Source organism: Rhinoderma darwinii, chromosome 1, assembly GCF_050947455.1.
Source record: "Rhinoderma darwinii isolate aRhiDar2 chromosome 1, aRhiDar2.hap1, whole genome shotgun sequence".
Classification (NCBI taxonomy): Eukaryota; Metazoa; Chordata; class Amphibia; order Anura; family Rhinodermatidae; genus Rhinoderma; species Rhinoderma darwinii.
The window spans coordinates 178431153-178446402 of record NC_134687.1 but is presented as its reverse complement, the minus strand read 5'-3'; the positions used below and the strand labels follow the sequence as shown (position 1 = coordinate 178446402).

The window sequence follows — 15250 nt, the reverse complement described above, 5'->3', positions numbered from 1 at the left end:
CAGATTTCTCATTATTGTATTACTTAGAATGATTTCAAAATACAGTGTCAAATGAAGAAATGAGAAACCACAATGTTAAACAGGAAATCGGCTACAAGCGACAGAGAGAAGTATTAGACAGTAACATTATTTTAACATAGTTCGGTGTACAGCTCTATAGCTGCACTAATAGTCGTATAGACATGTCAAAACTATATACCAGTGAGCACGCCTTCCGACCACCATTACAATATTTTACTATTTACAGCAACAAAAGTTTACCACTGCAAATACTTCTACATGTGTTCAATGACAGCATCCATAAGTGGCAGGACTGAGACCTGCTTAGACAGCAAAGGGGTAATTGTACTGTTCCTGTGTCCAATACTATCTACAAAGTGCATCCCGTTATGTTATATGGTAAACAGTACAGAACGCCGTAGCTGATGGCCAGTGGCACATACATTTCATGGTGACCGTAGTATCATTTCCCAGTAGTGTGTGCACTATACATTAATAGGTGTCCTGCACTACATCTAATGCTAATTCCAAGATGTGCAGTTGTGTAACCAATGACATACCCCATTTCCACTCCTGAAGTCTTATGGTTTTTAGTACAGCAAATCACTAAACCAGATATTAAATTGATAGCATAACATAAAAGCAATAAATGTAAAAAAACAAAAACAAGCTGTAAACATTCAGACCAGCCACATCTTATGCTCTCACTTTTATGCTCTTTTTTTGCTTCTCTGCAACAGACAATGCATTCTGCGGACTGAAAATTCCGCACCGCAGCCTATGGTCCGCAGCGGAGTTTTCCGCAACGTCTGAACTAAGTTTCGAAAAAATGTATAGAAACAAATGTAAAAAACGTCCGCTGGAGAATTCCACTGCGGACTGTCAGCAGCAGAATTCCACAGCAATTCCGCCACGTGTGAATGTGCCCTTACATATCCGCTAATAACCATCTATTTCAGTACTTATCTAAGAGCACTCCTATTTAAGGACAGTTGCGAGTTTTATTAAAAACTTCCATTCAGGTTCAGATAAAACGCATACAGTATTGCTCCGCATAGTCAATATGTCTCCTGCCCAAACAGTCAATATAAACACAAAGAGCATTCATATTGTGTGTTTGTTTTTTTATTAACACCTCATGATCTATTTAATCTATAAAGCTAAAGATAGGCCCAAGGGTGTCAATTAATGCTTCGGGGCCCAAGTGCAAAATCTGTAATATGGCCCCCCAACTATCACACTTTAGCTAAAGTTCTGGTCTCCTCATGTGGGACAGAGGGACCTTTTCGGAACCCGAGGTTTAAGGGCCCAGGGGATACAGCAACTTCTGCACCCCCTATAGCTACGCCCCTGAATAGGCCCAGTTCAAATAAACTTTTGTCTGTCCTTTTTAGATAGGACAGAAAAACGTTCCATGCCAAATATTTCTGTAGAAAAAAAAAACAGCATCCAGATGGATCCTGAATTTTTGTTTTTTTACAATGGCAAGTCAATGACAACAGGATGCATAAGGATAGGCATCCTGATGCATCCTTTTTCTAAACACATGTTTATCTTTGAACAGCTTAAAATTTACACCTTAACAGGATGGACATAAAATAAAATAAACTGGTCCTTACCCATACCAGAGGGTTTATCTCACTACTTAGTGGAGGTTGAAGAATGTTAAAGAATTAGAACCTACCCCAAAAGTTCTATCTTGCAGCCTGGAGATGTTAAAATACTGGAGAGAATTGTGATTGCTTCCATATCCAGGTTATTCTCACCAAGCCTGAGGATTCAAGTTACAAAACACAGGAGTTACAATTACATACTTTGTAACCATGCCCCTATAGGTCATCATACATAAATAAAAATCCTCTTAGTTATAATACATAAATACATTAAAATATAGATGTTTTAATTAACTTTTAATTGTGTAAGAAAATAAATATCCTAAAACAAATCAGAAGTAGCACTGAGAGATAAATTAAATATATTTAGTTTAGACAAGCCTTCTTTTCTGTAAGAACTGTTAGTCTATGGAATAGTCTACTTTATCACTTTAAGAAAGAATTCGATAATTTCTTAAAACTACATTAATGCTCATGATTCCTCTAGATCAGGGGTCTCAAACTCTGCCGGGTAAATGGGCCGCACATAGAAAAAATGTGAAGTTGACGGGCCGCATTACTTTCAAATTTGATACAATACGAATTATTGTCCATCAATTCGTTATTTGAACTAGTGGGTCCACACCCTGAGTCGCGACAACTACATTACTATAATACTACATTACTATAATAATACTACATTACTTCAACAATACTACATTACAATAATACTACTACCAGGGAGGGGGGCCGTGTGGCACTACCAAGGAGGGAGCTGTGTGGCAATGAGGTGGGCTGAGTGAAATCCCCAGACAGGGCATTGCCGACGCCCTGGCCGGGGATTCCTATCCAGGAAGAGCCACTGACGTCACTGTCCATGTATAGGTAGTGACGTCAGGGGCTTCTCCATGAGTGGAATGACCGGCCGGAGCGTTGGCAATGCTCTGGCTGGGGATTCCGCTCCAGGAAGAACCACTGACATCACTACTTATATATGGACAGTGACGTCAGAGGCTTCTCCTGGAGCAGAATCTCGGGGCAGAGCATTGGCAATGCTCTGGCTGGGAATTCCACTCCTAGAGGGAGCCCCAAAGGTGCTACCTACAGTGAGGGGGGCTGTGTGGCACTACCAAAGAGGGGGGGATTACGTTCCCTGTCAGGCGCTCCTCCTAGGAGCGGAATCCACTCCTGAAGGAGCCATGATGGCTGAGTTAGCACCCGGCAGCCGAGTGGGCTCCCCCAAGGGTAGTGGGCCCCTGGCACTTGCCCAGGTTCGTTGGGTGCTGATGCCGGCCCTGCACTATGTACAGGAGGGGGTGGCACTATCTACAGGGGGGTGTGTGCAGCATTCTCTGTGCAGCATTTTCTACAGGGGGGTGTGTGCAGAGCTCCTCCTTTGGCCTGCTCTCTGTTGTCCCAAGGATGTCTCGGGAGCTTCGGTGCACCGAGGGCCACAGATGACAGCCTTAGCCGCGGGCCGCGTGTTTGAGACCCCTGCTCTAGATCAATAGGTAGAAACTAAGTTCTAAAATATACCCCTTCCCTTTTGCTTCATTCACACCCTTGCCCTTCCTCTGGTTGAACTTGATGGACAGATGTATTTTTTCTCCCATACAAACTATGTAACTATGATAGGGAACCTTAACTACAATACACTATGCATGTTTTTACAATTGGCAGGCTAGGAGCCAATTGTGGCATTAGAAGCCTCCATTGCGGAGTCCGTAGAATTTGACAGAAAAAACAAAGTTGCATTGAGCGCTATTTCCCCTTTAAAGCAACGGATACTAAGGGTATGTTCACATGCAGTGACCAAAAACTTCTGAAAATACGGAGCTGTTTTCAGGCGAAAACAGCTCCTGATTTTCAGACGTTTTTGTAGCAACTCCCGTTTTTCGCTGCGTATTTTACGGCCGTTATTGGAGCTTTTTTTCAATGGAGTCAATGAAAAACAGCTCCAAAAACGTCCCAAGAAGTGACATGCACTTCTTTTTCGTGGGCGTCTTTTTACGCGCCGTATTTTGACAGTGACGCGTAAAATGACACCTCGTGGGAACAGAACACCGTAAAACCCATTGAAAGCAAGGGGCAGATGTATGTAGGCATAGTGGAGCCGTTTTTTCAGGCGTAATTCGAGGCGTAAAACGTCCGAATTACGTCTGAAAACACTGCGTGTAAACATACCCTTAACCTGATGGACCCCGTTGTAAATCAATGGCATCTGGGTCGCTCCTGGTATCTGTCATGCGTTATAAACGGAAACCACAACGTAAGTGGGAACAGAGCCTAATGCTGTATTTCTGTTAGAATTTTGTAGAGAGCATGTAGGAAAAAACACAAATGCAAAAGGTTTATCTTCTGCTCACATCTGTATACTTTAAATACATTTCTAAGTGATATATCACATAAAAAACAGCCTTAGGTGCCCAAACAAATATGTTTTAAAAAAGTTATTCATACAGATTATATAAACTGCATCCTTAAAGGGTTTGTCTCATTTCAGCAAATTAATATTTTGTAGAATGAAAAAGATATACAGTTTTCCCGTTTACTTTCTGTATTAATTCCTCATGGTTTTCAAGATCTCTGCTTATTGTTATGCAGTAGGAACATTTATTGGTTACTTCCAGTGGATACAATTCTGTCCATGGTCATGTGATGGACACACAGGTGCATGGATTGTTAGGGTATGTTCACACGGCAGCCTCCATTACGTCTGAAATTACGGAGCTGTTTTCAGGAGAAAAGAGCTCCGGAATTTCAGACGTAATCGCAAGTGCAGGTGCTTTTCGCTGCGTCCATTACGGACGTAATTGGAGCTGGTTTTCCATGGAGTCAATGGAAAACGGCTCCAATTACGTCTCAAGAAGTGACAGGCACTTCTTTGACGCGTGCGTCTTTTTTACGCGCCGTCTCTTGACAGCGGCGCTTAAAAAAATGACCGTCGGCACAGTACATCGTAAAACCTATTCAAATGAATGGGCAGATGTTTGCTGCCGCTTTGGAGACGTATTTTTGGACGTAATTCGGTGCCAAAATACCCGAATTACGTCCGTAAATAGGGTGTGTGAACCCAGCCTTACAGTATGCGTATCAGAGCTGTCTCTTTTAACGATCCCAGCACCTGTGTGTCCATCACATGACTATAGACAGAATTCTAACCACTGGAAGTAAACAATGAATGTTCCTACTGAGTAACAACAAGCAGAGAGGAATAAATACAGAAAGTTTATTGGAAAATGTTATAATTTTTAATGATACAAAAAATAACATTAATTTTCTGAAACGGGACAACCCCTTTAAAGGCTATGTACACCTTTGAAATCAGTGTGTTTTGTGCAACTTTCTAAATACTTTTTATTAGGAATTATTTTTACTTTTTGAGATACAGCTGCTTTGTATCAGAGACACGCAGGACCCGCTGACACTGAACCCGTCAGTCCCGCTGATCTGACGGATACAGGTTTTAGATCTAGATACAGCTGCTCTGTATGCAGGATACAAAGCAGCTGTATCTCAAAAAGTAAAAATAATTTCTAATAAAATGTATTTAGAAAGTTGCACCAAATACACTAATAGGCACTTTTATTTAAATAAACAAAACCCTGATTTCAAATGTGTACATGGCCTTTAACATAGCATCAGTTATATTATAACATAATTTAAAGTAAACTGGAAGCCAATTACCTACCATAATCTCTTACATCGGTGAAGGTACGGCTGCAACTTCTTCAAATAGCCTGCATCCACATGTGTCGCTGTTAAATCAAGTTCCTCAATTTCCCTGGGAACAAGGTCCAGGAAATATGCTAATACATCAAAGTCGATGGGTGAGAAAACGTTATCACTCACATTAAGACGTAACACAGATGGGATTATTCTACTGGCCAAGCTGCTCATTTGCTGCTCAAACAAACAGTGCAGTAGATTCAGAATGTAGCGGCCAGTTTCACAGTGTTCAACAATTGACTTTACTAACCATGAAGTATACATTTCAGACTTTTGACTTCTATCAATATTCAGATGTTTTGAAAGAATTTCCTGATTTCGCACTGACAGTAATCCTGAAAGAAACCGAAGAAATAAATCCAAATATCCAGATCCAATACCTATAGTTTTCTGTAAATCCAAATCCATAATGTCTTCGGTAATGTTCTCTGCATGAGCATAATAGAAAGCTGCAAAAAATTCCTGTATGGTAAAATGGGTGAATGAAAGGACATTTTCTGTATATCCTAACTCCTGTACACATGTTGTGTCAAGAAAACTATTTATAATGTCTTTCGGAAGTTTATAAAACATATCAAAGTCTTTCTCATAAAATAAGGTTTCATGCTTCAAAAGAGAATGATAGGCAATCTGACCTAAACCAAGGATGCCGTGTAATACAGCACCATCTTTTGTGCAGTAGACTTGATGTGCATGATATTTCAATAAGACTAAGAGGTAATGACAGTAAATGTCAGTCATTGTTTTTGGACGCTCAATGTGAAGAGCAGAGATACCTTTCAGAACACTGCAGACAATCCAACAAAAAGCTGGGATGTAACATAACGTAAACAGAAAATGATTCTCTTTTACCGCCACAAATTGTTCACTTCCCACTTGTTTGTCTCCAAAAAACTTCTGGAAATAATCTTCTATTTCAATAGCTGAGAATCCCGTAATTATCACAAAGCGTTCTACACACTCAACAGGTATGTGATTTATGACTGTAGGCCTACTGGTGAGCAAGACTGTGGCATCCGGAAGAAGTTCTCCTTTGATTAAGCTGCCAATTAGCTGGGGCATTTCTGCTTCCTCATCTGGATCAAATACAAACTGCTCCAAGTCTAGCTGGTTGTAAGACTTAAATTCATCAAACCCATCCAAGACCACTAAAAGCTTATGACTATTTTTGAAAACGTCATCTAACGTTTGTGACAAATGTCCATGTTTTTTGCATATTACTTCCCGCAAAGTTATTGGCTTATTGATTAAGTTAAGATCCCTGAAAGTGAAGTTCAGCACAAAGTCAAAGTGTTGATATTCCACTGCATTCGAAAAATCCAGCAAGAGTTTTTGAACAAAAACTGTTTTCCCAATTCCTGCTACACCACTTACAAGGATTTTTTTGGGGATTCGTCTGTCATTTAGATTATCGAAAAGCTGGTTAAGTTTTAGTTTATATTTGTCTTCCTTTTTGTTTTGGAGGCGTATCCGTTGTTGGCCAAACGTCAGTAGCTCATTTTTCTTTATTTCCAAGCTGTAGTGTCCATTCACAAGCAGAAGGTTTACAAAATAATCCGTAAAGTAGAATTTCTCTCCATGTCTACAGTTGTAGAACTTAATGAAATCGCTTCTACGTACCAGGATCTTTTTGTGTTTCTTTATAAATTTTGAATAATCTGAAAAAGAAAAAAATATATATTACAGACAATAAAATTACTTTGTGAAGTTCCAACTATGCAATAACTTTTAGGCCCCTTCACATGGGATGAAAATGCTGCAGATTTAGCATGCAGATTTGCACGCCAAAAATCTGCAGTGAATTACCAGCCATATGGATAAGATTTAAATTACTCCAGTTCACCTGCTGCGGAACATTTTCCACATAGAAATCAGACCATGCTGCAGATTTGCAAATTCGCAGCATGCTCATTCAGTTATAGATGTTCACAGCGGATGCCACCGTTTTCAATGTAAAAGGGGTGAAGTCGGTGATGGAGCTACATCAAATTTTTCTGCGAATTTGCTGTAAAAAAATCTGCAACTAATCCACCATGTGTGTGGGTACGCCAGATGGGTAATAGGGCCCAGACAATGCTAGGACATTTATTACCTGTGAAAGGGAAGGGCCATCCTGTTAAGCAGTGATGTTTTTTTGTGATATATAAGACCAGATCCACAAAAAGTAGAGGAAAGACAAATGCTACTGGAGTCGCACATCCAAAACAATTTAAGTTAATTTATTACATTATACATGAAAAAGTACAAACAATGAGCAGAGCAGTACTCAAAAGGGAAAACATCTAAAAACAATTAAAAACAAAGAAAATAGAGCACGTGACCCCTGATGAAGCCGTACCAACAGCAATATGCGTGGGGTCTCCAATCTTGCCCTCACAGGACCCGGTCTTTAATTCCACCCGCATGGTGTGGTAATCACATCTTTTCCTATCTTGCATGCTGTCTCATTATTTATTTGCATTGTCTTTGCATTCTATATTTGACATTGAAATTTCAGTCATTAACGTGTAGATTTTTGCGGGTGTCCTTTCTTTTAAGTGACATTTCTCCTGTTTAAATTCTAATAGGGCAATAGTGGGGGTCCCTTTGGCATTTATTTAGGCCAGAGACATTCACTCTCTTTTCGTTTTTAGATGTTTTTTCTCTTTTGAGTACTGCTGTGCTCATAGTTTGTAATTTTTCATGTATATTGTAATAAAGTAACTTAAATTGTTTTGGATGTGTGACTCTAGTAGCATTTGTCTTGCCTCTTCTTTTTGTGTCATTTTTACACATTTATTGAGTCAGCAATGCAAGCACCTTTTTACATATATTGTCGTGCCCATCCTATTTCTTTCTTTATCAATATAAGGCCGGAACGTGACACCACACACCTGATAAGAGCAGTTTGGTGGTGAACCACAGCGAGTTAACCACTGGCTACTCGGCAGGGTAAACTCGCACGTGAAGGGACACTAGCTGTGCCGCAGGTCCCCATGATGATTTGGCCGGAGCAGTCATAAAGTCTCATTCGGAGGTCCAGCCGCTGCCTGGGGGTACAACCATGGCAGGCGGGTACGCCTGGTCTGGTTCAAAGTTCGTTTGATGTTAACTAAAGGTGGCGCATGCCACAATTTTTTTTCAAATACTAAATGTGAGGTGTTTTTATTAATTGGGGGTAGAGTCTCTAGAGGCATAGCATTTGCACCACTAAGGCAATATTTTTTTGTCAAAAGTACCCCCGTAAAATATGCTGATGACAGGGTCCTGCACCTGGGACTCCCAGCGATAAGCTGGAATCTGGCGGGAAAACTGGCAGCAAGTTTTAAATTCCCCTGCAGTGCCACAAGGAATATTAAGCATTGCATTGTGCCCATTGAAATCAATATACTGACATACCAGGTCTTCTAGAGAGAGAAATGCTGCTCTCCATTTTGGCTAGTTTGATAGAGGTTACAAATGAAAAACTCCCTTTTTTCAGAATCCTCTTATAATGTTTTAGCTAAATCAGACAACTCTTAAAGGGTAACTAAACGTTCAACAAACTTCTGACATGTCATAGTGACATGTCAGAAGTTTCGATTGGTGGGGGTCCGAGCACTGAGCCCCCCACTAATTGGTCAAACGAAGCGGCAGAAGTGCTCAGCTGCTTCGTTTCTGTTCAGCTTTTTCCGGAAAGCCGATGTATCGGAGTACGGGCTCATAGACTTTCTATTGAGTCCGTACACCGCTACATTGATTTCTAAAAAAAAAGCTGAACAGAAACGAAGTGTCTGAGCCAGGGGCGTAACTAGGAAAGACTGGACCCCATAGCAAACTTTTGACTGGGGCCCCCCCTCCCCTGGGTGTCACACAACCCCCCCCCCCCCTTGTAAATAGTGCCTTTTTTACAGCTCCCCCTGTAGATAACGCCATACAGCCCCCTCTGTAGATAGCGCCATACAGCCCCCTCTGTAGATAGCGCCATACAGCCCCCTCTGTAGATAGCGCCATAAAGGCCCCCCTGTAGATAACGCCATACAGCCCCCTCTGTAGATATCTACAAAGGGGGCTGTATGGCGTTATCTACAGGGGGGGCTGTATGGCGCCCTCTACAGAGGGGGCTGTATGGTGCTATCTACAGGGGGGCTGTATGGCGTTATCTACAGGGGGCTGTATGGCGCTATACACAGGGGGACTGTATGGCATTATCTACAGAGGGGGCTGTATGTCACTATCCACAGGGGGACTGTATGGCGTTCTCTACAGAGGGGGCTGTATGGCGTTATCTACAGGGGGGACTGTATGGCGCTATCTACAGGGGGGACTGTATGGCGTTATCTACAGGAGGGACTGTATGGCGTTATCTACAGGGGGTCTGTATGGCGTTATCTACAGGGGGTCTGTATGGCGTTCCCTACAGGGGGGGTCTGTAGAGAATGCCATAGAGCCCCCCCCAGTAGGGAACGCCATACAGCCCCCCCTGTAGGGAACGCCATACAGACCCCCCCTGTAGGGAACGCCATACAGCCCCCCTGTAGGGAACGCCATACAGCCCCCCTGTAGGGAACGCCATACAGCCCCCCCTGTAGGGAACGCCATACAGCCCCCCCTGTAGGGAACGCCATACAGCCCCCCCTGTAGGGAACGCCTTACAGCCCCCCTGTAGGGAATGCCATACAGCCCCCCCCCTGTAGGGAACGCCATACAGCCCCCCCTGTAGAGAACGCTATACAGCCCCCCTGTAGGGAACGCCATACAGCCCCAACCCCCCAAAAAAATGCGACCTACAGTGTGAAAAGACAAAAGACATGTATCCCCTATCCACAGGATAGGGGATACATGTGTGATCGCTGGCAGCGATAGGGAGAACGGGGGACCGAAAGTCCCCCCAAGTTCTCCATGACTAACCTCTGACTTCCGGCGTCTGCGCAGCTCAATAAAAATGAAAGGAGCGCTGGTCACGCATGCGCACAAGCGCGACCGGCGCTCCATTCATTTCTACGGAGCTGCCGACACAGACCCCGGAAGTCCGAGGTTTGTGATGGAGAACTTCAGGGGACTTTCAGTCCCCCGTTCTCTTTATCGCTGCCAGCGATCACACATGTATCCCCTATCCTGTGGATAGGGATACATGTCTTTTGTTTAATGGCAGAGCTGGGAGATACCTCCCTGCTCTGCCGTAGTGTTCAGTGGCGTCTCGCTGTAGCAGCCATAGCCATAGAGCCTCCGGCCATAGTGGGGGACCGTGCTGGCGGGCGACATGGGCCCCCTCATGCCGCGGGCCCCGTAGCCCCGCTACGGCTGCTATAGCGGTAGATCCGCCACTGGTCTGAGCGCTCATACAAGCGCTTCTGCTGCTTCGTTTGAGAGATTGGTGGGGGTCTCAGTGCTCGGACCAATTAAAACTTCTGACACGTCACTATGACATGTCAGAAGTTTGTTGAATGTTTAGTTACACTTTAAACATTATATTACACTTCACTTTGCAAGTACAATATACAGGCTACTGTGTATATTATGTATGCCACAATTTATGCCACAATAATTTTAGGCAAATTTAGTAAAGTAGAAGTCTACGCACAACTGATTTTTTTGTGAATTTAATGCAAGTTGTGTACAATCTGCCCCTTTTTTGTCAACAAAAACACTTTCAGCAAAAGTGAAACTGTGTCACAGAGCCTCTATAACAAAGGCAACCTCCAGACCTTCCAATAGTAATTTTAATCATACATAAAACTAGATCGATGGAATGGATAAATGAGTGATTCAGATAAGCACAGATTACATTTCTGGAGATAATAATAAACGGCTGTTTCTTCCACTATAGATACATTTATTTACCACCTCTATGACATCTCCATACAGATATAGCAATCTTTAACTTGACTTTTAACTAATTAAATTCAATGGCAAGAATCTTTTACTTGTCTATTTCAATGGCTTATTAATGGCTTAAAGAGGCTCTGTCACCACATTATAAGTGCCCTATCTCCTACATAATCTGATCGGCTCTGTAATGTAGATAACAGTGGTTTTTATTTTGAAAAACTATAATTTTTTAGCAAGTTATGACCAATTTTTGATTTATGCTAATGAGTTTCTTAATGACCAACTGAGCGTGTTTTTACTTTTGACCAAGTGGGCGTTGTACAAAGGAGTGTATGATGCTAACCAATCAGTGACCAATCAGCGTCATACACTTCTTATTGTTCCAGCTCAGCATGATCCACAGCACAGTGTATGAGGCTGATTGGTCACTGATTGGTTAGCGTCATACACTCCTCTGTACAACGCCCACTTGGTCAAAAGAAAAAACACGCACAGTTGGTCATTAAGAAACTCATTAGCATAAATCTAAAATTGCTCATAACTTGCTAAAAAATTATCGTTTTTCAAAATAAAAACCACTGCTGTTATCTACATTACAGCGCCGATCAGACTATGTAGGAGATAGGGAATTTATAATCTGGTCACAGAGGCTCTTTAAGTTGTAAGTTATCACACTGCAGCAAGTTACAGTATCAGAGTCATGATAAGGATTGCTACATCTGTATGTTATGTATTTTTCTAAACTATTTTATAGAATAGTTTGACATGTCAATAAGAAAGGAAAAGCAAAAATCTATAATTGCTTGGGATTCCATGTTTCCAAATGTTACATTTATTATTCTTTATTATACTAAGTGTCATATCATAAAATTATTCCCTGGAGTCCACTTCAGAAATTGGTGGTGGGGGTGTATCTGAAACTGATGTGGTACCAATTAACATATGTAATTCCAATGAAATTTCCTGGGTATCTGTTCTAGAGTATTTGTTACCATTTCTGGCATCACAAAGATGGAAAATGGTTTCTATTACACTGATGGCTCCATTAGCCAATATTCTACCAGCCATATCAGAAATCGGGAACCAAGGAAGAATGAGGGGGAACCAAGGGGTCACAAAAACTGTTGGGAGAGAGAGGTCCAATCTCTAACCCAACTTAGCTGAATGGAGCTTGGTCGCCTGTATACTTCACCTTAATTAAACAAACATACTCACCACTTTCATTGATTGTTTGTTTTGTAGACTTTTTAACTCGCTGAAAGAGTTCACAAAATATTGATGCATTTTCTTCTCCAAGACAATATATAAGATCTAATAATTTTCTGACTTGTTTTCTGGGTCCCCCTTCATAGGCAACTTCCTCATAATCATCCCTTGATATTAAGTGTTGTTGCAGAGTCTGATCAAGAATAGAGGCAATGTCATATTCCAGTTCATTGACCAGTTGTGCTCGATATGTTTGCAGAAAAAAAAGTGAAGCTGACCTAGAAATGCATAAAATTAATATACCATAAGATAATTCAAAAACTTTAAATCCCATGTATGACACAAAAATAGCAGCTATTCCTTTTACTCATATGGGGCAACCATTCCACTATTATTACGTTCTCCTCTGCCTATCATTATATAACATTTGACCACTCCCTAAATTGAAAGCTATCGCCATAGTACACTGCCATATTGGTCTGTCGTATTGTAATATTGGTCCACTGTATGAATAAATATAAAGTGCATGTTCTACCCACAATTTCTATACAAATGCACCCTGATCTTAGGGTTCATGCATACAGCATTGCCATGTGTAAACACCCGCTACAACAGGAGGCACCCCCAGGTTTAGCCTAGCCAAATCCAAAAGTGACGTAGTAGGTCCACGTTCCTGTCCCGTGACAGCTTTCTATGATATTCATATAGTTTAGAATCTCTGACATGCTCCCAAATCTTCGTTCTCCCAAGCCTTCTTTTATAACTTCTTATTACTTAAATTCTTCATTACTATGCTATACAGCGGCTTCCGTCACCCATAGACGAGCATGTCAAAAAAAGTGTACATTTAACGTATACATTTTTTAACTTGACTCTGCAAGATAGAATAGCGTAGTCTACTACGCTATTCCATACTTTTTTTTTGCAGTGTACTAACATTTATCTACCAAATAGAGGCTAAAAGGATTTTGGCCTCTGTCTGACAACAGAGCCCTATAGACATGTTTAGCGCGTATGTCAGGAGCTTTCCTAATGTATACACTATGTGAACAGAGTCTTAGGCTGGGTTCACACGACCTATTTTCAGGCGTAAACGAGGCGTATTATGCCTCGATTTACGCCTGAAAATACGGCTCCAATACGTCGGCAAACATCTGCCCATTCATTTGAATGGGTTTGCCGACGTAGTGTGCCGACGACCTGTAATTTACACGTCGTCGTTTGACAGCTGTCAAACGACGATGCGTAAAATTACTGCCTCGTCAAAGAAGTGCAGGACACTTCTTGGGACGTAATTGGAGCCGTTTTTCATTGACTCTATTGAAAACAGCTCCAAAAACGCCTCAAAACACGCCTGAAAAGAAGCCTCAAAAGAAGCTCCAAATTTCATTTTCAGCTTCAAAAACGCCTGAAAATCAGAGGCTGTTTTCTCTGAAATCAGCTCCGTATTTTCAGACGTTTTTTGTTAAGCGTGTGAACATACCCTTAGGGTATGTTCACACGATGAGAGGCATTTACGTGTGAAAAGACAGACTGTTTGCAGCTGCCTCGTTTCACACGTAAATGCTCCTCGTAATTTACGAGGCGTCTGAGACGCTCTGAGACGCTCGTAAATCTTGAGCTGTGCTTCATTGAGTTCAATGAAGAACAGCTCAAATTACGTGGCAAAGAAGCTCCCTGCACTTCTTTGCCGAGGCAGTCCATTTACGCGTCGTCGTTTGACAGCTGTCAAACTACGACGCGTAAATTACAGGTTGTCTGCACAATACGTTGGCAAACCCATTCAAATGAATGGGCAGATGTTTGTCGACGTATTGTAGCCCTATTTTCAGACGTAAAACGAGGCATAATACTCCTCGTTTACGTTTGAAAATAGGTCGTGTGAACCCAGCCTTAGGGTATGTTCACACGGCAGCGTCCATAACGGCTGAAATTACGGGGATGTTTTCAGGAGAAATTGGCGCTGCTTTTCATTGGAGTCAATGAATAACGGCTCCAATTACGCCCCAAGAAGTGACAGGTCACTTCTTTGACGCGGGCGTCTATTTACGCGCCGTCATTTGACAGCGGCGCGTAAATATATGCCTCGTGTGAACAGACAAACGTCAGCCCATTGCTTTCAATGGGCAGATGTTTGTCAACGCTTTCAAGCCGCATTTTTCAGAGGTAATTCGGGGCAAAAACACCCGAATTACGTCCGTAATTAGTGTGTGTGAACATACCCTTACACTCATGTTATGTTCTTAAAAGTAAAACCAGCCAACAAATTTACATCTCCTTTGAGTGTTTTCCAAGATGGTGATACTATGGTCTAAATATTGGCTTCCACAATTTACCTTCTTTTTAGAGGACATAAATCAATACAATTTCTAGTATTTGACATAATGCATTTATTTGTTATTTCTGAAAACATTGCATTATAAAGTAATTTTCTTGTAATTTCACTTGAATATGAATGAAGAAATGAAGCACATTGAACAAAATTGTGGCAAAAAAGAGTTGGCGTGGACTAAATTTTTTTTCCTTTTTACATATATATTGGAGATAGCATATTTATAAGACTAAGGCTCCTATAGCTAAACCGCTGGATAGAATTGGATGCATTGTCTCAGCAGAGAGTATCATACATGATAGGCTTAGATACATGGCCCCAGCAGACAGTATCACATATGATAGACTTAGGGCTCATTCAGACGAGCGTGAATCTCGTCCGTGTGCTGTACATTGAAATAACGCACAGCACACGGACCCATTGATTTCAATGGGGCTATTCACACATGCAGGAATTTTCACGTAGCGAGGGTCCGTTGCGTGAAACTCACTGCATGTCCTATATCGGTGCGTTTCCACGCACCTAGCCATCCGTGTGCTGTCCGTGTTTCACGCATCAATTACATTGAACAAAAAAAATAATTCCTGCAAGTGCGTGAAAA

At 41.7% G+C, this 15250-nt stretch overlaps 1 protein-coding gene across 1 annotated transcript in view; it reads right to left on the bottom strand.

Annotated features, from left to right (window-relative positions):
* Positions 1 to 15179, bottom strand: part of LOC142736456 (NACHT, LRR and PYD domains-containing protein 3-like) — an 82636-nt gene extending 67457 nt beyond the window's left edge. Inside the window, exons 1-4 of the mRNA XM_075849649.1 lie at positions 15172 to 15179; positions 12327 to 12595; positions 5284 to 6979; positions 1685 to 1771 (exon numbers count right to left, since the gene is read on the bottom strand). Coding sequence (XP_075705764.1) covers positions 1685 to 1771; positions 5284 to 6979; positions 12327 to 12595; positions 15172 to 15179 — 2060 coding nt within the window. The remainder of the gene's footprint in view (positions 1 to 1684; positions 1772 to 5283; positions 6980 to 12326; positions 12596 to 15171) is intronic.
* Positions 15180 to 15250: the final 71 nt, after the last annotated feature.